Source organism: Carassius auratus, chromosome 3, assembly GCF_003368295.1.
Source record: "Carassius auratus strain Wakin chromosome 3, ASM336829v1, whole genome shotgun sequence".
NCBI classification, from domain to species: domain Eukaryota; kingdom Metazoa; phylum Chordata; class Actinopteri; order Cypriniformes; family Cyprinidae; genus Carassius; species Carassius auratus.
The window spans coordinates 28,704,898-28,732,224 of NC_039245.1; the positions used below are offsets into that span (position 1 = coordinate 28,704,898).

The following is a 27,327-nucleotide window of genomic DNA, read 5'->3' on the forward strand; positions in this document are numbered from 1 at the left end:
CAGTTTGAGCCTGAGGAGTAAACTAAGCTTGACAGAGAAGGCTGGACCCCACTTGACTATGTAAACCAGTATATTGATAAAGATTTAATGAAACTGATTGTATACTGCTCCAATGCTACAGTACTAGCTAGGAGTGGGTACCCACTCAACACATCAGTTGGGCTGTTATGTGATATGACAGCTTGTTTCTTACAAATGGTGTTTTTCCAGATCCATGTTCACAAGCTGAAACATTTATATATGCAACAGTAACAATAAAAAATGTTCAGGTACAGTACCCAGAATTTAAATAAAAGAGATTTGCACTTTGTTACACAATGGTGTCTTGATTGTTTTCTGTGAATACAGACCTAGTGTCCACATATGTGGACATCATTTTTTTCAAAAAGAGCTTCATGTTCAAAGATAATTTTTTTATATTATATTTATTGGTTCCTCCTAACCCCAAATAGCTAGAAGAAATCTAAAATACATGCCAAACCAATATTCGGGTCTTAGGAGGTTAAAGCTGATTTTATAAATTTTTTAACAATCTGCCTAAAAGTGTAGTCGAGAATAAGAAGAAAGATTAATAGCAAAATACTATATAGACAGCTTCATGTGCAAGTAAGAATTGTGCTTATTTATTTACTACTACTACTACTACTACTTGTTTAATTGACTAAATTCAACCAAATAAATAAATAATGGCTTCACTTATCCGTTCCAAGAGAAGGTGACGTCGTTTCATAGCCCCGCCTCCACGGGGGTTGTGCGCATGCGCACCGCAGTAGCAGAAGAGAGCTGATAAACGCATTGAGTCTGTTCAGTAGTACACAGTACAATGAGACCGTAAAATACAGTTAAAGAGTCATATCTGCTGCGTATTCACAAGTCCGCGTGCTTATATGTGTGTATGATGGCGTGGGGAGTGTGCAGCAGGGCTCTTGTGTGGATTATAACTGCGATCATATGCTGGGGTCACTGCAGCCTGATGGTGAGTCACTGACCATTACACTTCTCCTGATAACTGGTCATTATAACGCAAGTTAACACAATTATACTAGAGTCAGAGGAGCCTGATGATGAGTCTAAACACTGCCGATCGATTACTGTCCTCCTGATCTCTGATCACTTTGACCTGTGGCCCTGTATCATATTTTTATTATTAGTCCAGTTTGGGTGCCACTGAATATGTGTGTGGCTGAACTGTGTTTGAGTGTATGGACAATTTTCAGAAAGGACAGGAAGCAACATATGGCCTACAGAAGCCAGCTGTGCTGTTATATATGATGCTGAAGCTCTGATCTGTGCATGTGTATGATAAATAGTGTCAAGGGTTATCTTGAAGTTATCGATTGCCCTGTTAGACATGGGTTAGATGACCTATCCTATGTTCTATGCTGTCCTATCCTAAATTTTGCCATATTTTTCTGCACACTGCTGTAGTATTTATTTTTTAGCAATTAACCAGAGTGTCTTTGTCAATCCAGGAGTCCCCAAACTGGGTCCTGGAGGGCCGGTGTCCTGCAGAGTTTAGGTCCAACCCTAATCAAACACACCTGAACAAGCTAATCAAGGTTACTACTGTAGGTATACTTAAAATGTCCAGGCAGGGGTGATAATTAACTCTGCAGGACCAAGTTCGGGGACCCCTCGTGTACAGCCAGTATAATCCTTTACAAACACATCCTTTCCAGAACATACTTTTTAACTAAATATCACACTAGAATTAACACAGGTTTAGTCATCACAGGCCGAGAGTATTGATGCTTCACCTCAATCTGATACCTTTGACTAGGATCCACAGGCATCAGCGAGATGCTCCAGAGTAGTTCATAAACACCTGGGCTTGTAAATTAAAATTGGGAAGGTTCAATCCCCAGCAGGGTTGATTCATGAAGATGTACCGATCAAGTATAAATATGTCATCTTATACATTACATACACACATTATATACACTCATCAGTTCAAAGTCATATCTACTCACATATCCCATTAGTGAGAAACCGTAAAATTTTTCTTAACACATTTTCCTCTATACAGATCTTAGTCGGTATATGCTATATTACATTTACGACTAAACAAAAATGAGGCTGTAAGGGATAGAAGTAAAACATGTTTGGACTGCACTGTTGTTTAACAGCATGTCTGTTCAGTTGACAAAAACATATTTGCAAAACCACTTTGAGTACACCCAAGCTCCATTAAAACAGGTTTGAAAGCTGTGAGTTGTGAAAATGACCTTTATATAGTTCATGCCATCGTAAAGACTCTCACAGCCTTGTTTTCACCCACTTTGAATTCAGTATGACGTCTAATAAAGTCTGTTATTCTCTTATTTATGCACCATAGTACTTTTTTCTATCTGTTTGGACTCAGGAAGTGTGTGACTCATGACCGCAGTAGACTTCTGGTGTAGAGCACATGTCTGCTGCTAGACTCAGTGCGGTGTGGAGAGAGGTCTATGTTCATCTCTTATCACAGGTGTATGAGCAGTGTTTGTGTGTGCTGAGAGCCATAGTGGGGACACACTGTGTTATTGACATAATGACGCTGAACACAAAATCAATATTAAGTATGTGGATGTTTTTTATCTCTCTGCTCTCTTGAGTGAAAGATTGTCTTGTTAGTATATTCTGTAACATCTAACGCATTAAAATCACACAGTACTACCGTGTACAAAAACACATTACTACCGAATAATCAGTAATGACGTGTTATCAATGTCAATTAATTTTGTTGTTGTATCCCTTGTGTCCATAAATATGCTGTTTAGTAGGCCTATGCTACCAAAAGGTTTGAAGGTGCATTTGTTAGATTTGTGTTTTTTTTCTACACGACTTGGCTTCTCATCAGAGAGTCTTGAAATGGAAAGCATTACTGGCACTTTGGGTTTATCATGTGGGTTAATTGGATTTTTATTGATGTGGATTTTACAGCTTCTTTATTGATGCATGATTACGTTCTTTACGTTAAGAGCAGTTTACGTTTCATGAACATCTATGGCTCAGTGAATAAACATCTCGTGCTTTTGTGTGTGAATATAGTCACAGTTGTGTGCGAAATGTAGCAGAGCGACTGTGCTCTTGGCCTAACCTTCCTTAAATTAAAGTTTTAATCACAGCATACTAGTAGTCTTGAATGACTGCACATATCGTAGTTGACCATTAAAACAGCTTCTCGTATTTCCCTTTTCTGAGGTGCAGTAGGAGAATGAGGATGTGTAAGTGTGAGATAGATGGACACACGTTTTACATGTAATCACGTGTTTTATGAAGCCTCCAGCATCAGGCAATAGTTTATACATCTGTGGACAAATGTCAGGAGTGGAGCTGAACTAAAGACTCCCGATCTTTGCCGGAAATGTTTTGTACTGCACTAGAGTATGAAATATTGTGCAACAGGGTGATGCAATGACTACCTCATTTTTTTAAGATTTATAACAGCTACTTCATTCATTTGATGAACTGTAAAATGCTTAAAATACATTATTTAACTGACGCTAATGGCATCACACAAATGTGTATGACCCTGCAGATTTAAGGAAATTATACTCCATTCACCTACTGGGATCCCTGTGGTCTCTGTTCAGTTTGTTTTAAAGGAATGTGTGTTCATTTGGAGCATCACATAGTCCCTTAAATAATCTCTTAAGCCCCTAAAACATGTGCCGTGTGTTGATATGCGAGTGGTGCTGGCTGTGGTTCCAGCAGATGTTCGGGATGTTTTCTGTTCTCTCCTGAAACTAAGAGCATGCTGCTGCGTTTCGATGGTGACCGGGTCCATGTGAGGCCATGCGAGATCTCACAGGTGTATAATGTTTGCACTCACTCAGTGACGCTAACCGTCAGATTAAAAGGGCTAAACCTGCAAAAAAAAAAACATTATCACTTCAGCATGTGATCCAGAAGAATATGTATTGTGTATGTTATTTATTGTTTTGTTTTTTAAGTCTCTTGAATGAACATTCACCCAATCTGGAGGCAGACTAGTTCCTCTAGGTGAGCAGGGTTGGGTGTCTTTGAGAAATGAACCGAGACTGAACAGCAGTCTGTCTGTAGTTCAGGTTTAGCTTTCAGACCTGGGGCCAGTTGCATGAACCTAGCCACTCTGTTAAGATTTAAGACTGTGTCTTAGAGGGGTCCTATTATGTCCTTTTTTTTTTTTTTAACAAAGTCTTGATTATGTTTTGGGCGTTTACTAGAACTTGCTCGCATGCTTGGTGGATCAAAAATCCCTTATTTAATTATTAAAGTGGCTACCTTTCTTCCCAGTCTGGTACAAACAGCTCGATGAGTTTCAGGTTTGTTGAAAGCTGGCCTTCCGAAAAACTAAATGTGATGTGATTGGTTAGCTGTCTCAATGTGCTGTGATTGGCGATTTGGATGAAACTCAGGAGGCTTTAGACTGTCCCATAGACTGCCAAGTAACCTACACTGTCAAAGTCCAGAAAAGGATGAAAGACATCACCAGAATAGTCCATCTGCCATCAGTGTTTCAACAGTAATGTTATGAAGCAATGAGAATACTGTTTGTAAGCAAAGAAAAAAATAATGACTTTATTCAACAATTCCTTTGTCAACTGTCTCTGTGTCGCTCCACATCACTTAAACTACCTACGCTCTTCTGTGTCACTCGCGCCACAAGGATGCTGTGTTTTCTTTCAAATCAAAGCATAAATACATGTGGAAACAATCCTTGTGGTGTGGCTGACACAGAAGAGCGTAGCGCAGAGGAGACCGATGACAATTTAAAATGAACAGAGATGATGTTATGCATTATTGACACACTGTTTTACTAATGAAAGTTGTTCAGTTGCTTTGACGCAATGTATTTAGTTTAAAGCACTATATAAATAAAGGTGACTTGACAAAAGAATTGACAACATTTTCATTTTGGGGTGGAGTACCCCTTGTAAGGATGGCATCAATATTACCATATCAATCTGAGCCAAATTCAGTCCCCAAGAATATTGAACAAGAGGGTCGCACAAAATAAATGCGCACACAGATAATGCAGGACATATTAGAGTGGTAACATTATTGTTTTTGTTGTTGTTGTTTTATATAGTAAGCATCTCCTCAGTAAAGCTGTGTGTTTGCAGGGCTTTTGCGGCAGCAGTACGGTGTCTGTACCAGAGAGTCTGCTCTTTGTGTCCACACTTGATGGAAACTTTCACGCGGTCAGCAAGAGATCTGGAACAATCAAATGGACCTTAAAAGAAGGTACGTATATAAATCATTTGGTCTAGACCAGAAAACTGGTCTCTTTTGGAAGCAGACACTTGAACATTACTAGTAGTACCAGGACAGGGAAAGAGACGTTCAAATTCAAAATCAAAAAAGTATCTAGCTTTGTTTTGTTTGAAATAGTTACAAGAAAGAAAAAAAATATTAAACCCAGGATTTGTGTGACCTGAAAAGTATTAAAATATAAATATAGACTGGTTTGAGGGTTATTTATTTATTTATTGATACGATTACAATTGTCATAGATCAAAAAACTTTACTAGAGAGACATGGTTTTGTGTTATCCGGCTAGTAAATTTATTTGTTACCAAAAAAGTATTCTGTCATGCCACAGAAACATGTTAAACAAACTTGTGAATGTAAAGAGGGTATTTAGAAATTCACTTTCCCATTTATGTAAATAAAAAAAAATAAAAAAAATTGTGTTAATTAGCCAACTGAAACTGTTATCATTTCAACGTGTTATTCATCATAACATCTGTCATATATGTTGTGGGTAATATTGAAAGCATTAACCTATTGACATGCAAACAGTGCATCATCAAGGCCAGGAATGTTTCGATTCCTCTCGAGCTTTCTCCCAGAACATAACATGAATGAGTGATGGATCTATGTAATACATTTTAATGCACCCTACACGTCTGCTGTATTAACATGCATTGAATGGAATCTTCCACAGTTGTCGCACTAGCCACACATGAGCATTTCAGGTTGCATTTCATTCAGCTGCTGTGTCTCTTAGAAACCTGATGTACAGGCCGAGCCAGTCATACACGCAGGAGCTTCAGGACTGAGTTAAATGTTAGAGGCTGTTGCACTACACACCCACAGCGACTTGTGTTGTGCTGGCTGACAGTCTTTTAGTGTGTTGTCATGGATGGTAAATCTGAATTACTCGGCTTTTAATGCTGAAAGTCACAGTTCATATTTGGTTTACTAGAGCATCTCATCCTCATGGACCTCACCAGATCTGCCAGTTCATTTTGTGAGATGTTGCTCCACTCTTCCACCTAGGCATTAGTTTGTGGGGACACATGGCTGTCCGTTCTCTCTCCCTGTAACACTTAGGCGTTTTACATTGATTGCAGTCCTCATGCCTCCCTGCAGCAGAACTGTTTTCACAAAGGTGATCAGGCCTAACTCTCATACTTCTATTTGTTATTTCATAGGTTTAATGATCTAAGTCTAATACTGGAAGTAGTAAGAACCATTGGATTCATTTACGCAAAGATATCAATCTCCATTAAGTTTACACCCAAGAGTTTTACACCCAACACTTTGTTTGATTTGTATTGTCTTCATGTTTGCTCATCCCTTCATTTGCCTGTGACAAAGTTTATTACACTTAACTGACATGGTTTTCATTTTCAATGCAGATCCTGTTTTGCAAGTCCCAACGCATGTGTCAGAGTAAGCCTTCTTTTATTTATACAACATTTGTGCATGAAAAGTGAAACAACAGGAACTGTGCAAGATGCTGAGCTAGCACGATTCTTCCTCTTCATGACAACATCTAACTAAAGCCACAGATTTAAAAAAAACACCTAGCAGGACAGTTAAAAAGAAAAAAAAAAACGTTTTGTTTGCTTATTTGAATACACATAGTTCATATTTTGTCATAAAAATATAAAGAATATTAACTGTTTTTGTGGGGGGGGTGCTACTACTACAAGAAAATACAGGTACAACATCAATCATACAACATGACAATCCTGAACAAATGTTATTCTTATTTTTACAGGCCTGCATTTCTCCCAGACCCCAATGATGGCAGTTTGTACTCTCTCGGAGGGAAAAATAATGAGGGTTTGACGGTGAGGGATCTTTTTTCTATTTCGCATGAAGGACTTCCTCATTCTCTGGAAACTAAGGGTGATATTTTTATTAGCGATAGATTAAGAAAAGAGAAATATCACTTTGAAGTGAAACGTTGTGTAATTTTGGATGGGGTCACAAATATTATATTTAATGTTTGGGGTTGTTGCAGAAACTGCCGTTCACCATTCCTGAGCTGGTCCAAGCGTCTCCCTGTCGCAGTTCTGATGGCATCTTATACACGGGTGAGAGACTCATTCTCATTCATTCTTTTGTAATTAGTAATCTGACCCTCATTCTCAAGTTCTGATCAACCAAGCATCAATATTACTATGGCTTTTATTTAAGGTAGAGATTTGAACAGTACCATAACCATAAGTTCAAGTCTGCTTTATTGTCAATTCTTCCACATGTACAGTACATACATACAGAGAATCGAAATTGCGTTACTCTCAGACCCCCGGTGCACACAGATAACATTAACATTAAAGCCTTAAAATCTAGATCAAAATATAAAATGTAGATACAACTATACAATAAGGGAATATTAAAAAATACATATAATAAAATAAAAAATAAAGTTAAATAAAGCAGCGCAAGGCAAGAGTGCAAATTAATGAAGTGAACAACAGTGCAGATAAAAGATCATTTAGTGCAAAAACAAAAGCTTATTGAGTCTGATTAAAGTGGCAAAGGGCTCAGCAGCAGTTATTTTATTTAACTGACTGATGAGGTAGTGGAATGATGTCAGCTCCATGGAGAATGAGGTAGTGAGCAGACCAATGCTGCACAAAGTGACTGGTGCATGTCATTGTATATTAGTGGTGGGAGGGGGGATTCATAGTTCAGTGGTGCCTGGGGCAGAAGAGGGGAGGGGGGGCATGTTCGGGAGTGAGTTCAGCTTCCTGATAGCCTGGTGGATGAAGCTGTCCTTCAGTCTGCTGGTCCTGGCCTGGAGACTCCGCAGTCTCCTCCCTGATGTCAGCAGACTGAAGAAGCTGTGTGATGGGTGGGTGGGATCACCTGCGATGCAGAGGGCTTTGCGGGTGAGACTGGTTCCATAAATGTCCTGGGGGGAGGGGAGAGAGACACCAATGATCTTCTCAGCTGCTCTCACTATGCGTTGCAGAGTTTTTCGGCAGGACACGTTGCAGGTGCCATACCATACAGTGATGCAGCTCGACAGAATGCTCTTGATGGTCCCTCTGTAGAAGGTGTACATGATGGTTAGACATGATTAGACTATCAGCAGAGGTTGATGTTTGAGGAACTGGTGGTCTCCCTGTGCATGCATATGTTGGTGATTGGGTGGGCGCTGTGGGATTGTTTCATGATCTCACCGCAAACACCACATGAAAACATGTCTGTCTGTACCACCCTTTCTAAACTCTTAAAGGTGCAAATCACAAGGCACAGCTACCTCTATAATGACACCCAAGGGAAGAAGGTCAAACATTGATTAAATCAGTCTGCAGACAGGCCTGAAAGTCAAACAATGAAAAATCCTGTTACTTAATCTCTTTAAATGAGACTTGTCAACTGTTTAAACATCAGTTTTTAAGTTCCTCTCTTCACTGCATCTCATATGTTGAATATCACAGTACAACCCACAGGAAGTAACCTTGTTTCACTCAAAGCCACACTTGTTTCCAAGCGTAAACATGTGGTGTGTTTGAACTGAAGTGTTGATGTGTTTTTACACGTCCTGGCGAGCACATTCACACATGCTGCATCAGCTTTCTGTGAACCTTTGGTCTTTAAAATGACCATTGAAATGGGAAAACAAGAAGCACTTGGGAAAACCCCTGCACTGATTATGTGAATGCTCTGTCTTTACATCTTAGGAAATAATTATTGTTTATAAGTTTTGTATTTTTATTTTATTTTTTGCCATTATTGTATACAGTTCATTGGCGCAAAGTTATCCAAATAGAAAAATGATGTGGCCAAACCCTCTATTTTTTTTTTCAACCCTTTCCCCTTCAGCTAATCAGCTCCATTCTTTATGTATTATGTACAGCCTCTGTGATATGCTGTGGATTACCACAAAAGATAAGCATTGACATATAAATTATTACAGGTATTGTATATGTAAACATGAGATTTGTGTTATACAAAAAAAACATGCAAAGTGCTATGAATGCTTTAACAAACATACAAGTTTCACATTTCGTTTAAACAACTCTTGCCTTTAAAGTGCAGCTGTGTACACACAGTTGTTGTTTTTGCAAACTGAGGAATGAGTCAGAATTATTTTCTGTAGTAGAATTGCAGATGCTGCTCAAAAAGCTGATTCTGAATTAAAGTTCGAATTAAATGCAAATTGCACATTCATAATTGTATGCTGGCCTGTGCTTGAGTACATGAAGGTTTTGTTTGTGTTTGTAGGTAAGAAGCACGACGTGTGGTATGTTGTGGATCTGCTGACTGGTGAGAAGCAGCAGACACTGACCTGTTCCTATGCTGAGATGTTATGTCCATCTTCATCTCTGCTTTACCTCGGCCGCACTGGTAAGGGCCAAGACCTGACTTTAGATGAGCCCATCTCTGTTTGTGTCTATATGAGCAACCAGAGATCACTTTAGCAGTAGTAGCACTTATAAAAATTCTGAATGCTGTAATACTGTTACCAGAAAGTAGGCATGTGACGTTATCTTTTTTTTTTTTTTTTTTTACAAATCATGATAATTGATAAAACATTTTTTCAGGATATTCTGTATTATCACGGTATTGAAAAGCATTGAAACATAAACAAATTTTAGTTTTGCGCTAAATTAACATTTAAATAATTCCACAAATAAATTATGATTTATAGACTGCTGAAAATGCAAAATATTGTTTCTCATGTGACAGAATGTTTATTGGTAAAAATATAAATGAAGACTCTTATGAATAGGAAGAAATCTTTAAATTAAGTTGGATAATTAAGATAATGTTGACGTTTTTTCATGTCATAATTCAAGCAATGCATAATAGACATACACATTTATGCATAATAATGCTCAAATTTGAACTCGGCACAAACTTGTGCATTTGTTTCCTTAGTCTCACATGCTCAGGCAACAACCTGTAACCAGAGATCACATCTGTTAACACACTGGGGATTATTATTATTATTATTATTCATTATATATTAAACTCTGAAATGCACATTCATTATAAGATATATTTTTCTCCCCTGTAGTCTTAAGAATTCTCATCTTATGCATCTAATCGTAGGTTTTGCACTCAAGTCAGCTGGGGAGAGTTAAACAGCCCATAAGAAAGTGTTACATTAGTACATTATACATTTTGACTTGTTGGAAAGTAGCTACAGTGAGTTTAGAGAAATGTAAAAACTTGTGCTAATATGTTATCTAGAATTATTAACGACTCACAGAAACAATATTGTGCACAATAATGTGATAAACTGCATAACTGCATAAACTGCACGTCTAAATACAAAGACTCAAAGTCCAAACAACTCCCATATAAATGAATATCAAAGATATCCTTTGCTGATCTTAGTATGAAGTATGAGTATTACACTTTGCTGATCTGTTGAGTGTGTTGTCCCTCAGAATACACGATCACTATGTATGACACCAAGAGCAGAGAGCTGCGCTGGAACGCTACTTATTCTGACTACGCTTTCACCCTTCCAGACGACGACACCAAACACAGTGAGGCATCAGCTGCATCCATCTTGATCAGTTTGTGAACCCTTTAATCCTCTTGCGTTGCACATAACATTGTTTCCTGTGTTTGACAGATATGGCCCACTTTGTGTCAAACGGTGATGGCCTGGTGGTGACCGTGGACATTGAGTCTGGAGACGTGCAGTGGGTTCAGAACTACAACTCCCCCGTGGTGGCCATCTACATCTGGCAGCGCGAGGGACTGCGCAAAGTCCCTCACACCAATGTTGCTGTTGAAACGTTGCGTTATCTCACTTTCATGTCAGGAGAGGTGGGCCGCATTAGACAGTGGAAGTATCCATTTCCTCGAGAGAAGAAAACCAAAGATAAACTTATGTAAGGAGCCCTTACAACAAGATAAAGTACTGTGTGTGTGTGTGTGTGTGTGTGTTACAGCTCTAATTTTGTACTCTGTGTACATACAGTGCACAGCATTAATCAGTACACCCCCTCTAAAAACTTAAAAAAGGAGAAGTAATTTCCTGACAATTAAAAGTGTATTATAGCCTACTGAATCATACTCAGACTTAATACTGACAACAATTGAACCACTTGGGAGAGAACTGCCAGGAGACTTATTTCTTAGCACAAAAGAGGACTATGGTACAAAAGGAATGCCAAATAATTGTTTTACGTGTGAAAACCTAGCCAAAGTACAGTAAACCAAATTACCAAAGTACAATAAACTCTTTTCCATGGCCCATATTTCCAAAATATAGAATTCTGGTAATCCAAACTCTAGTCTCAAGAGACCAAGTCAGTGATTTTGGATCCAAAAGCATCCCAAATGTTCTGGTGTTGCTAGAGGAGTACAGTGAGAAGTGCTTGGTACCCACAGTGACGTTCAGTGGTAGTAAAGTTTTTATACAAGGATAAATGAGTGCTGAAGGTGTGAGGGAGTTGATTCACACACCACTGTGTGATGTAATACAGAAACCTGAAGCAGAAGATGCTACCCTCTTCTCATTCCCTGAGCTGTTGGCCATTTTTTCTACATTACAATGATGATATACATTCTTCTGATGTGATAATCTTTCAGTGGACTTGTATTTCACCCAATCTTAACACTCTTGAGCAGCTGTGGGGGGATTCTGTAGAGACGAGCTGAGCTTCACTCTCTATTGAAGACCAGAGCATTTAAGGAGGTCATCCTTTAGGAGTTAAACACAGACAGGATGTGGCTGAGATACTGGAGATGTAACCTGCTTGTTGCATCTCTCCAATATCGAAGCCACATCCTGTCTCTGTTCATGAAGTGTGGGAAAGAACTGATTCTAGAAATTCAAAGATGCGTAGTTTGCGTAAATTTTAGTTCAAGATCAGCGTTATTCTCCTACATAAAATAATTCTGACTCATTCCTCAGTTTGCAAAAGCAAAAATCATGTGTACATTCCTGCAATTAAAATGGATCTCTATGGGGAAAACATTCTGATTACTTTAAAAGAAATGTGAAGCTACTGGTATTGGATTGGCATTAGAAAATCAAGGTTGCAGTATATCGGTATTTATACTTAAGAAAAAAGAAAAAAAAAATAGTATGCAGCCAACCCTAGCTTTGAGCAGAAACTCTCTGTAGTACAATGTTTAGAGCAGAGCGTTTTGTATATTTCAGTAACTGGGGTAAGATCAAACTCCACACATTATGATGAATAAAGATTAGCCATTGTATAGAACTTAGCAGTTCCTTGGCCAGATGAGTCAAAGTAAGTGTCTTTAGACAGCAAAATCTGAAATAATTTGCCATTTCTTATTGGTGTTCTGACAGGTCCACGTTGTATGTTGGGAAACACTCCTCTGGCCTGTATGCGTCTCCCTCCCTGGTGCATGATGGCGTTACTGTTGTGGTGAGTGATGTTAAAAACCTTAAAATATGTTTCTTTATACTTTTATGGAACTTTGTGGTTAGATGAACTGTGGTATGTTCTGAAGTCACACTCATAACTTCAAAGTTTGGGATATAAGCACCATGGCCAGTACCTCAGGCAAGGTCAGGTCACTCGATGAGAAGAAAATATGAGCTGAATTAAGATCTAGTGGAAAGTGTAGTCGGAGGTGGAAAGTTATCCATGGCTTCAACCTTTGCACATATCGAATGCACCTATCCCTGCCCAATCACCTTCCCCAAATAAGTTACTGTGGCTTTGACAAACTCACACTTAGCCAGATTCACCTCTACCAAACGTAAGAAGAGCATATGACATAAAAATACTTTCCAAATCTCACTATAATTCATTAGATCAGCGAGCGCATCCTTCCAGCCCTGACACTACCTTATTCATCAGGCGCTAGATGGTGGCCCATCTATATACACATCATATATACCAAAGCCTAGAACTGTAAAGATGTATAAACTGAACAGAGTAAAAACTGCCAAGAGTCAACAGGACCTGATAATATCTTGTAAGAAGATGAGTAGTCATGTGGTTTTTAACAGTATTAAATTGCAGTTCACACATTCAGTGTCTTGTATTCAGTCTCTTTTACGAGTATGTTTTTTTATTTTATTAAAATTCATTCGTAAATGTATTTTTGGCTGTAAAGTTCTGATTAAAAATTATCTAATTCTTTATATAAACTATTCAGAAACTATTTTTATTATAAAATAACAGTTTATTATATTTTTATGCTTTTTACCTTAAAATAATACATTTAAGACTTTTTTTAAAACTGTTGGCCTGAATGCACTGTAAGTCACTTTGGATAAAAGCGTCTGCTAAATGCATAAATTTAATTATAATTACATTTTATAATTATCTTTCATATTGGCATAAAAGTTGTTCAAACCATATGAAGCCAATATGTTGAGTCGGTTTATAAGAACCTGTATTTGAAACTAGATTTATTTTTATTTTTTTAATCATAGACTGTTTTATACATCATTAATCAATATAATTTTTAGGCAATAGATTGCCTGAAGTTGTAAATAAAGTAGGAGTATCCCACATCTGCTAATATTTACAGTGGTGCAGTAGAATGTTTGTTTGTTGTTTTTATAAAGATTTTGAGATTTTTCTGAAAAGGCCCCAGGACTGTTTGAGAAAGGATGTGATGCTGTTCTAATGCTTGCAAGCTCATGCCCAAGTGTATGTGTGCATGTGTGTATTTCAGCCTCGTGGCAGGACGTTTCCCATGCTGGAGGGCCCCAGTAACCAGGAGTCAAGCATGGAAGATGAGCAGGAGTGTGTGATCACTCCCAGTACTTCAGTGAAGTTCAGTGCAGCACTGAAAGAGAGAAACCGCTTCAACTTCATGAGGAATTCACTGCTGCTGATAGGTGCCACATACTGCACTCTCATAAAGACCTGCACTCAGGACTGTGGGAATCATGCGAGATTGAGCCACTCCTGCCCACTAGTGGAGACATTTTATAACAGTTGTGAAATGACTCCACTCGATTCCCAGCTTTAAGAACACCAAAACAAACTCTGGCATTGTGTCTTAATGTTTTAAAGCAATGTGGTTGTGAGTTGTGAGTGCAACAGTGATCTGTTTGTGGAAAATATAAAGTGTATGTACTTAATTATTGTATAATTGTCATAAGTGTTAACCCACTTATCATGTGCTGATTCTGCGTGGCCCCACATTTAATAAGGTATGAACATGTGCTCAACAGTAATGTTTCTCTTTTGCAGGTCACCACGAGACACCGCCTGATGCTCATAATAAAATTCTGGAGAAATTTCCGGAGAGCATCCCTCGCCAGCATATCAACATCATTCCCCCTACAACAGAGAAGACTATCGAAGAGGTAATAACATTATCCACACAGCACACCTGGCTGCAGTGCAACTGTGTGTGTTAATGTGCTGTTAGCTGATATCTTTAACAATCTGTATGTTTTGTACACCATGTCTGAAGTCTGATCACTAAATCAATGTAGTTTCAGAAGAGAATGGAGCTTTTTAGATCACCTTAGAGGATTATTATTATGGTCTTATTAAAAAAGAAAAGAAAAAAACAATAGCATGAATTGGAAAAACAATGAGTTTGCGGTGTGAACCAGACAACCTTCTTCCATTGCTCTATGGTCCAGTTTGCTCATGTTCCCATTGTATGCTCTTTGTTGGGGTCATTATGGGCACACTGACACCTTTCTATAATGGCTAGCATTAAGTTTTTCAGCGATTTGAGCTACAGTAGCTCTTCTGTGTGATCAGACCAGTCTGGCTAACCTTGGGTCCCCACATGCATCAATGACCCATGGGTGTCGCTGACCTCGGCACTGGGTCACACTGGTTATTCTTCTTTGCACCACTTTTGGTAGGTACTAATCGCTGTATACTGGGAACACCCCACAAGACTTCCTGTTTTGGAGATCCTCTGACCCAGTTGTCTAGCCATCACTATTTGGCCCTTGTCAGAGTCACTCAGATCTTTTATATTCAACTATTTGACAGGTGCCATTGTATTGTTATAATCAATGTTATTCACCTCTCAGTGGTTTTAATGTTGTGTCCGATCAATGTAAATCATTCTAAGCTAATTGGTGTATGTTCAAATCTGTAGATTGTATGCTTTGTTGTGAAACAGGGACTTAAAATGTTACGAAGTTGCATTTTCTGCTTTGTTCTGTTTGCTTTGACAACATTTCAAAGCCAAAATGTCACACATGAGTAAAACTGTCCTTTCATTGGTCAGAGCTGTGGTAATGTTCTCATCAATCAAGAAATTAGCTCAATGGCCTTGTTTTTGTTAATGTAGCCATCATTCCTACTCTTAATTGAGGCTAGAGATAGTTTTGATATTGCGGATTTGTATTTATTTGTTTATTTTTTAAATGAAGGGTTGCAGAAATGAGTACAACCTTGATTAAAATCAACAAACATGTACTACTCTTGTACTTAAATTATTTTTAATTAGTTAAGGAAGACATTAAGTAAAACATAAAACTTGTCAAATGGACCCAGGAAACCCTTTCAGATTTTTAGAAGTACAGCATTTATACAGGAGTCGTGCTGTACAGGTTTGTCTAAACTTTCTTATAAGCTAAATTTTATTGAATGTTTGATTATCTGCCCTAAAATTGTTTATTTGAATTCGGTTTTATTGCCATCTCAAAGTGTTCTCTGCTTTGTTGCAGAAAGTGAATGAGAGTGGAATGGAAGACAGCAGTCCTCTTCCTCCAGCCGTGTCTTCCCTGCAGGAGAAACCCGGCCGCGTCCCACGTGTGGAGACTCCAGTGGACTCCATGCTGAAGGACATGGCCACCATCATCTTCTGCACTTTCCTTCTGGCCGGCTGGGTGGCCTTCATCATCACCTACCCCAAGGTAAACTCTTGAGTTTTACGCTTTCCATCACTCCAAGCTGAATGCTTAGACTAGCTAAATGCTTAATTAGCTTGCCAACTTTCCATTAATGCAATGTCATGGTGAAATAATATTGTGTGTTGTGCAGAATCATTTGATTTATTTGAGTGCTCCAATAAATCATGGGCATCTTGATTACAAAATATTCCAGTAGGAAGTAATCACTATAGTAATGTGTTTTTATCACTACAGTAATAATGGAACACACAAAAGTGTAAAAAAAGATCCAGCAATACAGTCCTGAAGACAGTCAGGTGTTCTTTTAACAAAAAATTTATTGCTGTTTATGTGTCGGTTATTTAAGCAAGTGATTAAATGGTCAACTTCACATTGTTCCTCTCAGTTGCGTGTAAATTGTGATTAAATTTTATACAGAAAGCGAGAGAAGAACACGTTTCACAGTAGAACCACTACCTTTATCAGAGGTGAAAATGGCTTTTTTTTTTCTTTTTTTTAATGATTTATTTATATACTTTAAACATACATTAAAAAATTAAATAAAAATAATAATAATAAAAAAAAACATTTACAGAAACGGGATAATGAAAATACACAAACATTACAGAAAGATACACTGAGAATTATTTTCCCCTCAAAACAAATAGAATAAAAAAAATAGCTTAGAGTATAGTACAATCACATACAGTAACATTAAACATAGCAGTGTACCGTTCAGGCAATACAAAATTAGAATCAACATCTAGACTGGTGATAGATGTGGGGAGAGAAAAGGGGATCACATACAAAGAGCAGGATCAAGCTGGAGAGTTTTGATATGTTCACAATGTCTTTCTTCGGTGAAGAAAGTACCTCATTTTCTCCAGTTTCATAAAATAAAGAACATCTCTTATCCAGCGAGTGTAGGATGGAGGGTGAGGGCTTTTCCAATTCAATAGAATTGAACGCCTAGCTAACAGAGTCAGAAAGGCTACGGAATCTGAAAAGTGACAAGGCAAAGAATGGCCAGGCAGAAGAACCCCAAATAAAAATGGCTTTTTTATAATACATTTATGACACTTTTGATGTGCACCCCAGGATGCAGTTCATAACAACTATAATGTTTCGACTTTAAACAGATTATGGCTAGGACTATAAAATAGGCCTCTGCATGCTTGCCAATATATATATACAGTATTGTTCAAAATAATAGCAGTACAATGTGACTAACCGGAATAATCAAGGTTTTTTGTATATTTTTTTATTGCTACGTGGCAAACAAGTTACCAGTAGGTTCAGTAGATTCTCAGAAAACAAATGAGACCCAGCATTCATGATATGCACGCTCTTAAGGCTGTGCAATTGGGCAATTAGTTGAATTAGTTGAAAGGGGTGTGTTCAAAAAAATAGCAGTGTGGCATTCAATCACTGAGGTCATCAATTTTGTGAAGAAACAGGTGTGAATCAGGTGGCCCCTATTTAAGGATGAAGCCAACACTTGTTGAACATGCATTTGAAAGCTGAGGAAAATGGGTCATTCAAGACATTGTTCAGAAGAACAGCGTACTTTGATTAAAAAGTTGATTAGAGAGGGGAAAACCTATAAAGAGGTGCAAAAAATGATAGGCTGTTCAGCTAAAATGATCTCCAATGCCTTAAAATGGAGAGCAAAACCAGAGAGACGTGGAAGAAAACGGAAGACAACCATCAAAATGGATAGAAGAATAACCAGAATGGCAAAGGCTCAGCCAATGATCACCTCCAGGATGATCAAAGACAGTCTGGAGTTACCTGTAAGTACTGTGACAGTTAGAAGACGTCTGTGTGAAGCTAATCTATTTTCAAGAATCCCTCGCAAAGTCCCTCTGTTAAAAAAAAGGCATGTGCAGAAGAGGTTACAATTTGCCAAAGAACACATCAACTGGCCTAAAGAGAAATGGAGGAACATTTTGTGGACTGATGAGAGTAAAATTGTTCTTTTTGGGTCCAAGGGCCACAGGCAGTTTGTGAGACGACCCCCAAACTCTGAATTCAAGCCACAGTACACAGTGAAGACAGTGAAGCATGGAGGTGCAAGCATCATGATATGGGCATGTTTCTCCTACTATGGTGTTGGGCCTATTTATCGCATACCAGGGATCATGGATCAGTTTGCATATGTTAAAATACTTGAAGAGGTCATGTTGCCCTATGCTGAAGAGGACATGCCCTTGAAATGGTTGTTTCAACAAGACAATGACCCAAAACACACTAGTAAACGGGCAAAGTCTTGGTTCCAAACCAACAAAATTAATGTTATGGAGTGGCCAGCCCAATCTCCAGACCTTAATCCAATTGAGAACTTGTGGGGTGATATCAAAAATGCTGTTTCTGAAGCAAAACCAAGAAATGTGAATGAATTGTGGAATGTTGTTAAAGAATCATGGAGTGGAATAACAGCTGAGAGGTGCCACAAGTTGGTTGACTCCATGCCACACAGATGTCAAGCAGTTTTAAAAATCTGTGGTCATACAACTAAATATTAGTTTAGTGATTCACAGGATTGCTAAATCCCAGAAAAAAAAAATGTTTGTACAAAATAGTTTTGAGTTTGTACAGTCAAAGGTAGACACTGCTATTTTTTTGAACACACCCCTTTCAACTAATTGCCCAATTGCACAGCCTTAAGAGCGTGCATATCATGAATGCTGGGTCTTGTTTGTTTTCTGACAATCTACTGAACCTACTGGTAACTTGTTTGCCACGTAGCAATAAAAAATATACTAAAAACCTTGATTATTCTGGTTAGTCACATTGTACTGCTATTATTTTGAACAATACTGTATATATATATATATTATTATTATTTTTTTTTTTTTTTTTTTCATCTAGCCCCCTGCAGTTAAGGCAAATTTATAACAACATGATGAACGGCTGACATGCCCACGCTCCATGCAAACGAAGCTTCTAGTTTTTAGCTGTAGCTATAACATTATATACATTATTTTTTTTATTTGAAGAGTAAGAGATGCATAATCCTGAGTGTATAACATACACTCCACATTCTTGGCTCATTTGGATGAGTAATGGGAAAGAATTGGAGGAGAAGGAACAAATTTGAATGAAGGACACTCAAGTCAGGACTGCAAAATGCCCCAATCCCATTCTGCGTCTTTGCCTAATATGTCCTTTCTTTACAATTCTGTAAATAGGCAAAAACTTAAATTATTTACAATTTATGCAGAACTTGTAAATGTTTGGATGAAAGGTGTGTCCCATATGAGTAATTTTATGCAAAATGATCATGGTTATGGTTATGATCATGTGTTGTGTTCTGATCAGAGTGTCCACAAGCAGCAGCTATTGCAACACCAGCAGTTTCAGCAGCAGATGGAGGAAAAGCTGGAGCTCCTGCAGCGGCAACAGCTCATTTTCCAGACACCCACTGATCTGCCTCCTGACACTGACTTCCTAGAGGCAGCCCACACCCGCTCTGAGAGCTCCACCCACAGCAGTCCCATTATCACCCCACGAGCATCCAACCATTCCAACGTGTCCCAGTCTGAGATGGGCCATTCGGCTAATGAGCATGAGGATGCCGGTCAGCAACACGATGATTCCAGTAGTGCACTGTCTAAATCTTGTTTTTTTAAATGTTCCTATTGGTTTACTTCTATTTTCTCATCTTTAATTTCAGAGGAAGAATCTAACATTGTCAGAATTGGAAACATCACATTCAACCCCAGAGATGTACTTGGACATGGTGCTGAGGGAACTATTGTATACAGGCAAGTTACATTTACATTTATTCACAATGCAAACGCTTTTATCCAAAGCAACTTACCAATGAGGAATACAACAAGTGATTCATTATAAAGAGGTAGTTGAACAAGAAAAGTACTCATAATACAGAGTTTCAGGGATCGTTCAGAGTTACATAAACTCGAATAGAGAGGGACTAAGGAAAAGTGAAAGCTTAGAGAATTGTTTTAGGATGTAGGTTGTTGTTGAGTGCTTTCACAAGAGATGAGTTTTCAGTAATCTCTTGAATTTTGTCAGGGATTCTGGATGGAGTTGGAAAGATTCCTCCAGCAAGGAACGGTGAACGAAAAACATTTTTGTGCCTGTCTGTGATGGTACCTTGAGGTTGTAGATTTGTAAGAATGGATGGTGCCGAGCCTGTTTCTGTTCTGTATGCAAGCATCAATGTCTTTAACTTTATACGATCTGCAAGTGGTAGCCAGTGGAGAGGGATAAAGATGGGTATCTCATGAGCTCTTTTGGGCTTGTTGAAGAACAGTTGTGCTACTGCGTTCTGAATCATTTCTAGAGGTTTGATTTCAAATGATGGAGGTCCATCCAGAAGAGCACTGCAATAGTCCAGCCTAGAAATTACAAGGCCCTGGACTAGAAGTTTTGTCGTCTGAGGCATTTTTTTTTTTTTTTTTTTTTGGTAATTTGCTTTCATTTTTTTCTGATTCAGAGTCTTTAGTCCTTTCTCTGTGTAATTTCAGGGGTCAGTTTGATAACCGTCCAGTGGCTGTGAAGAGGATTCTCCCAGAATGCTTCAGCTTTGCCGACCGTGAGGTTCAGCTGCTGCGCGAGTCAGACGAGCATCCAAATGTGATTCGTTATTTCTGCACAGAGAGAGACCGTCAGTTTCAATACATTGCCATAGAGTTGTGTAACTCCACACTACAAGAGGTATGGCGAACACCACAGCATGACATTTTATTGTTTTCATGTTAAAAACCCAAATTGAATATTACAATAAAAATCTATTTGAATATGCATTTTAGATGTTATTTAAAATTTCAAACCACAAGAACAAAAACTTCTCCTATCATTCACCATTGGACACATATATAGAATTTATTATTGTAACCCTAATAATTTACTTGAACTGAGATGGAGATAACCAGATAATCTTGTTATCGAGCATGATTTGAGAAGGTTCCAGCGAGCATCTTGTAATTCAGCAGAAAGCATCTGTTTCACAGGAAATCACATATCATTGTCATAACTTGGATTCATAGTGATTGAAGTAGTGCAGGATCTCAGATTTAAGTTTAACCTTTATTTGTTTTAAATTTCACGAAGCAACCTAAATATTTCCTAAAATGTTCAGTTTATTGTCATGTTAACATGGAAAAACTGGTTTTCAATTTGTTCTTTTTAGTTCATGCAATGCTGTTGTATATTTACTTACTTATTAATATTTTATTTGCTTTTAGTACGTGGAACGAAAGGATTTTGATCGCCACGGTTTGGAGCCAGTGGCACTGCTAGAGCAAACCATGTCTGGACTGGCTCATTTACATTCTCTTAATATAGGTAACCAGTCAGAAACATCAGTAATACATTTTTAATCAGTATCCACAAAGTACTTTTGTTGTTGTTGTTGTTTTCTCGAAGAATCAGTTTGATACGAGTGCTAGTAACACTCAACCTCTCATGGGTGTATAGTCCACAGAGATCTAAAGCCACACAACATCCTGGTGTCGATGCCGAACACACATGGGCGTGTGAAGGCCATGATCTCAGACTTCGGCCTGTGCAAGAAGCTGGCAGTGGGCAGACACAGCTTCAGCAGGAAGTCTGGGGTCCCGGGCACCGAAGGCTGGATTGCTCCAGAAGTGCTCAGTGAGGACGCAAAGCATAACCCTGTAAGAGCTTAAACACATGCTGTGTGGCCATTTGCTTTGGTTTTAACACAGCTAAGAGAATATTGTAGCTTTTTTCAATATATTCAAACATTATTTTAATGTGATTAATATTATATTGATTATTAAAGGTTTAAAGATTAAAGACATTGGATGCCTATTTCCCACAATGTAGGGTCTTCATGAAATGTTTGTAACACTTTGGTTCAAGTTCCTCAGTGGTCATTCAATTCAATTCAATTCAGTTCAAGTTTATTTGTATAGCGCTTTTTACAAAACAAATAGTTACAAAGCAACTTTACAGAAAATTATGTTTCTACAATATTTAGTAGTAGCTAGTAGTTTGTGCACATTTGACAGGATTTTAGAAAAAATAATAATAATACAAGACGTAGTCAGCTAGACGATGAACTATCAATATTATTAATTAAGTTATTATATGATTCAGTCACACATTTAGCAATAATTATTAGTTCTGTTTGTTGATTCAGGGTTAGCATCATCTGAGGTCCTCTGAGGGTCAGCATCATCTCTTCTCAGGTGTTCTGGATCCAGACGTAAAACAACACCCTCTGTTCACAGCATTATACATATTATAAATTATAAATGTTGATAGTTTAATTAGTTCTTAGAAATAATAAACAGTTTTTAATTGATACTAATGTTAATGTTGATTTATACTTTTTATTGTTAATTGTTTGTTCGTGTTTGTTCATAATAGTGTTTATTTATACATGCATGAAATATATTAGTATATGTAGAAATTAACTTTGATTAACACATTGTAAATATAATTAATTGTAAGTTCCTAATACTTTATTCATTCTCATATTCATTAAAGGGATCGTTTAATCCAAATTGAAAAATCTATCATTAATTACTGCGTCATGTCATTCCAAACCCGTAAGGCTCTCTCTGAGAGCTTTCTGACCCTGGAGAGATGGCAAGTGAACTACCATGTTCAAGGCCCAGAAAGGGAGTAAGGACGTAATCCACGTGACATCAGTGGTTCAACATTAATTATATGAGGCAGCAAGAATAATTTTTGTGCGCAAAAAAATAAAAATAATGACTTTATTCAACAAATTCTTCTTTTCCATGTCAGTCTTCAACACGCGTTCATGACAGTACCTCGATGCATGTGTGTGGATTCCTCTGCTTGTAAACAAGGCTCAGCTCATCCTGGTTCAACATCAGAATGCCGGCTCCTGTGTCAGCAGCACCACAAGCATGCATGAAGACTGACACAGATGAGAAATTTTTTTGGATAAAGTCATTATTTTTGTTTTCTTTGTGCACAAAAAGTATTTTCGTAGTTCCATAAAATTAAGGTTGAACATGGACTGTTTTAAAGATGTCCTTACTACCTTTCTGGACCTTGAACTTGATGGTTGTATTGCTGTCTATGAAGTGTTAGAAAGCTCTCGGATTTCATCAAAAATAACTGAAGTTGTGTTCAGAAGATGATTGAAATGTCTTATGGGTTTGGAACTAAATTAGGGTGAGTAATATTATTTTTGGATTAACCCTTTAATGGAATTAATTTCAGGCTAAAGAATTGCCAACAATTTAATTACAACAAGTTTAATTTTACAAAATCAGTATTGCAAAATCTGTTTGAAATAGCACAGTTATAAAATATATATGCTTATTTAATGGATTTTTTTTTTTTATGTTAGAAAAAAAAAGGGAAGTGCACAAGGGAGACATTTACGCAGTTTAGCTGTCACTACACAAAAATATATGACTGCAGAATGCTGCGTTGACCATCAGAATAAATAATATCGTGTCGGAAGCACTAAGTTTTGTCAATGGATAGACAATCGCAGTTTCACCTCTTTTCACCTCTAATGTTTCAGACCTGCATGGTAGACATCTTCTCTGCGGGCTGTGTGTTTTACTATGTGGTATCTGAGGGCCACCACCCCTATGGAAAGTCCTTGCAGCGGCAAGCAAACATTCTGCTGGGTGCCTACTCGCTGGACCACTTAGACCCCAACAGACACGGTAGGACGACCAAATGTCCTCTTGTTCAAAAACACCAGAGCTAATTTTGGGTCAGTTTGTCAGATTTTTGATCATGTGATCATTTATGCTGTTGTATGCAGAGGATATTGTGGCCCGAAACCTGATCGAGCAGATGTTGAGTATGGAGCCAGAGAAGAGACCCTTAGCAGAAAGAGTGCTAAAACATCCCTTCTTCTGGAGTCTGGAAAAACAGCTGCAGTTCTTCCAGGTTAGGCAGTCATCCTTCATTTAACCAGGTTAAACGCATCTTTTGCAAACCGCGCCTTGCCCAAGAAGGCAGCTAAAGGCACAACAACAAAGTAACAATTAAACACCAAATTATCTAAAATCATTTAAAAAATTTTATGTAAGTTGTTCAGAATTCTGTCTGAAACAAATTGGTCAGTACAGAATTGTTCACAAGACAGTAGTTAAAGTGTTCATGAACTGGGAAATCAAAAAGCATTTATCTTTTGATATATTATAGGTCATTGTAAACATATTTTAAGTTTCAGAACTCAAAACTTCCTCAGTCCAAAAACAGTTTTATTGAAGCTGCCAAAACGGCTCATTTTCTAAATTGTTATTTTTATTAAATATGAATAATACAACAGCACTAGACTGTCTACACCGTAACAGATCAACCCTTCTTCGTGTCTTATTGGCTTTGCCCATGGGTGTGTGTGAAAGGAGAGATACAGAAACAGGATAGCTGGCAATAAAAATAGATTTAGATGCCTGATAAGTTTTACAGATGTTGGGGAGTTCTTAGTTGTGGGTTGTCATGTTAGGATTCTAACTGGTATAGTAAGTAGTTGGTTATTTTTGATTAAGCATCAAATCAAGTTCAATTTCATAAATAGAGAAATTGCTCCTTTAATGCTCCTTAAAACAGTGTTTTCAAGCCAGAGGGTCAAAAACCTGGTAGAAAATGGCCATTAATGTCAAAATTATAACAGTTTTTGATGTACAACTCTTACCAAGTGAATCTCAGAGAACATTAAAGCAGTGATGAACTGCATTGTTTTTATCTTCTTATGTTCTTTTTTCCAGAAAACTAAAGTTGTTGGTTTTTGTTCTTGCTCACAGGATGTTAGTGATAGAATTGAGAAGGAACCGTTAGATGGACCAATCGTGAGACAGCTGGAGAGAGGAGGACGGATGGTGGTCAGAGGTGTTTGGAGGGATCATATCACAGTGCCTCTACAGACCGGTGAGGACTGCCTGTTGGCTGGACTTTTGATCAATTTTGAATTCTAAGAGTTTGTAAATAGTTAATCCACACGCAGCTCTGTCATGATTATCTAGTTTTGTTTCTTATTTGTATCTTTATTTTGAATAATTTTGCTCCACAAACCTTTCAAATGCAAATCGTTCTTCTTCAGATCTTCGCAAATTCCGTTCATACAAAGGCGGATCGGTCAGAGATCTTTTACGTGCCATGAGAAACAAGGTACATTTGCTAAAGAAAATCGGTTTGATACTCACCACAAATATCTAGTAGTTACAGCAGATAATGTGCATTATAATTAATGGAAAAGTAACTGAATAGAACAGACAGAATAGAAGGAACTCAAAGTTCCTTTTTTAATAAATTATATGTAGTTGTTTGTTTAGTTGTACTTATTTGTCACGTTTTAATTTTTAAATTTTTTTTAAAAGTGACATCAGGGTTAACTTGTACTAAAATAACTGTTTAGTTCATGTTGAAAATATAACATTTCACATGATTAAAAACTCTTGTTTCTCTTAATCACAAAGTGTCTCATTTTTATCTCATCTTTGTTTCCCGTAGAAACACCATTACCGAGAGTTACCTGATGAAGTCCAGGAAACACTGGGATCCATTCCAGACGAATTTGTCTCCTACTTTACCTCCCGTTTCCCTCTTCTTCTGCACCACACACATCTGGCCATGCGTCTCTGTGCTGTGGAGCGACCTTTCCTGCCTTACTACCACGCTTCTGAACTGCTCACACACCACACAGAAGCACAGTGTGTCCCACAGACTCCCCCCACACAGCAGAGCAGTCCACCAGTTCCCTCAGGCCTGTCGTCATCCAGTCAGACATCAGCAGCTCCACATGAACTGTCAGACACACTGTCTGAAATGGCAGTCTTACCCGAGCTCACCATAGAGCACATACAGACTGTCCCAGAGCCACCCACGCTGTCCAAACAGGAGACTGGATCTCCTTAGTGCCAAGTGGATGGACCTTTTTCTGAGACATTCCAGGCATGAGCTGTCTCTCTGTGTGGATGCAGTCTGGGCCTGCAGTGTCCAAGCTGTCACCACAGAGGCTTCCCTCTAATCCTTAGTGCCTTACATGCTCATTTTAGACAACAGCTCTTGTTTGAGCAACTTACAGATTCCTGGAGAATATGATTTGGAGGATGCTGAAAATGATGGCTTGGGTTGTCAATCGTGTGCTCACTCCTTCCTTTTTTCAAGTATAACGTGATTGGAAGCCGAGGGATTTTTGTTGAACACTTGAAGTGAACACAAGAAATTCTACAGTGCAATGTTGAGTCGTGCTTGGTGAGAAAGATCATGCTATTGAATTAATATTTTTTGTACATATTTTGATGATTGATAATTGGTTGAAGTGGCCATTGTGCCTTTTTAAATGACACTGTGTTATGTTATTTGGTTCTGAGGAGAAGCTAATGCTTGTGGTTCTCCTTTTGTCTTTGCTGCTGAAAGTTGTTAAAGGACTAGTTCTATCAAAGATGTAGAGAGGCATCATTTAGTCATCCATAAATGTACGACTTTCCGTGGAAAAGCATAATGTTTACCATTCTCTTCTGTACAGTGACCACCTGCTGTGAAGCCCCAAAATGACCGAAAAGCATTATAAAAGTATTCAACTTGTGTGCTGAATTTTCTAAAGAAATACATCCAAATTTAAGTTATTATTCCCTGATAATCTTTCCCTTGCACGATGTTTCTCAATTCTCACTCAGAATGTGAAGATGTCACACCAAATTTGACATCAGTGAAGCCAAAGAGCATTGGTTCTCACATATCATAATGTGGAAGCACAAATCACATACAGCACACAAGCCAAATGGACTACTTCTGTGATAATACTGGGTTGAAACAAGAAGTAAATAATGACAGAGATACATTTTTGGGTGAACTGTTACTTCAAGGTTTCTAAAGTGGAACCCACTGTATGGCATTACCAGTATTATGCTTTCAGAAGTTATGGATATACTTTCATGACACACTTTCCCGTATTGTGCTCATAATTTCAGTCATTCGGTCATGCTTTTTTTATTTTTTGGCATGTTTCAGCAAAACCTGGTAAACTGTATGAATTCATCCCTTTGATTTCTGGATAGTGTTGTTTAGTTTTAGCTTTCAGGTGATTATCTTAAATGGTTCTTGTATAGGGTAATAATTAAACTATTTTCTAGGTTTTAATAATCCATGCTTTAAAAACTATGGGCTGCTGTCAGGAAAAATGTCTCTCCTGGGTCTGATGCTGGTGTGATGTTCAGTGCATATAAAGCATTCTAATATAAAATGCATGAAGTTTCAAACTGAACTATTCCAAAGGGAGCTTTTATAATGTTATTTTTTTATGTTTTTCATATATTTTTAAATGGCACATTTTGAGGGAAAATGTTTTAAATGCAGTAATGCCTTTTTACATGTATTTTTAATAAAAGCTGCTATTGTGCAATGCCAAGCACATTTTAACC

The 27,327-nt window shown here is 37.9% G+C and overlaps 1 protein-coding gene across 1 annotated transcript; it reads left to right on the top strand.

Annotated features, from left to right (window-relative positions):
• The first annotated feature begins 753 nt into the window (after positions 1 to 753).
• Positions 754 to 27,327, top strand: LOC113053343 (serine/threonine-protein kinase/endoribonuclease IRE1-like). Its single transcript, XM_026218282.1, has 22 exons — positions 754 to 976; positions 5,088 to 5,208; positions 6,609 to 6,642; positions 6,974 to 7,046; positions 7,220 to 7,292; positions 9,436 to 9,558; positions 10,608 to 10,709; positions 10,799 to 11,060; positions 12,491 to 12,569; positions 13,834 to 13,999; positions 14,358 to 14,473; positions 15,806 to 15,994; positions 19,292 to 19,550; positions 19,647 to 19,737; positions 20,464 to 20,653; positions 21,184 to 21,283; positions 21,416 to 21,615; positions 23,472 to 23,619; positions 23,721 to 23,848; positions 24,709 to 24,832; positions 25,005 to 25,072; positions 25,415 to 27,327. Exons 1-22 carry the CDS (start codon positions 896 to 898, stop codon positions 25,817 to 25,819), a joined length of 3,132 nt encoding a protein of 1,043 aa, XP_026074067.1. The 5' UTR covers positions 754 to 895; the 3' UTR covers positions 25,820 to 27,327.

What these genes read in the sequence shown, in the direction of transcription:
- LOC113053343 (XM_026218282.1), top strand. Translation starts at nt 896, where the DNA reads ATGATGGCGTGGGGAGTGTGCAGCAGGGCTCTTGTGTGGATTATAACT. An exon ending in AAAATAATGAGGGTTTGACG is followed by an intron (nt 7,047 to 7,219) that starts GTGAGGGATCTT and finishes GGGTTGTTGCAG; the next exon opens with AAACTGCCGTTCACCATTCC. An exon ending in AAAACCAAAGATAAACTTAT is followed by an intron (nt 11,061 to 12,490) that starts GTAAGGAGCCCT and finishes GTGTTCTGACAG; the next exon opens with GTCCACGTTGTATGTTGGGA.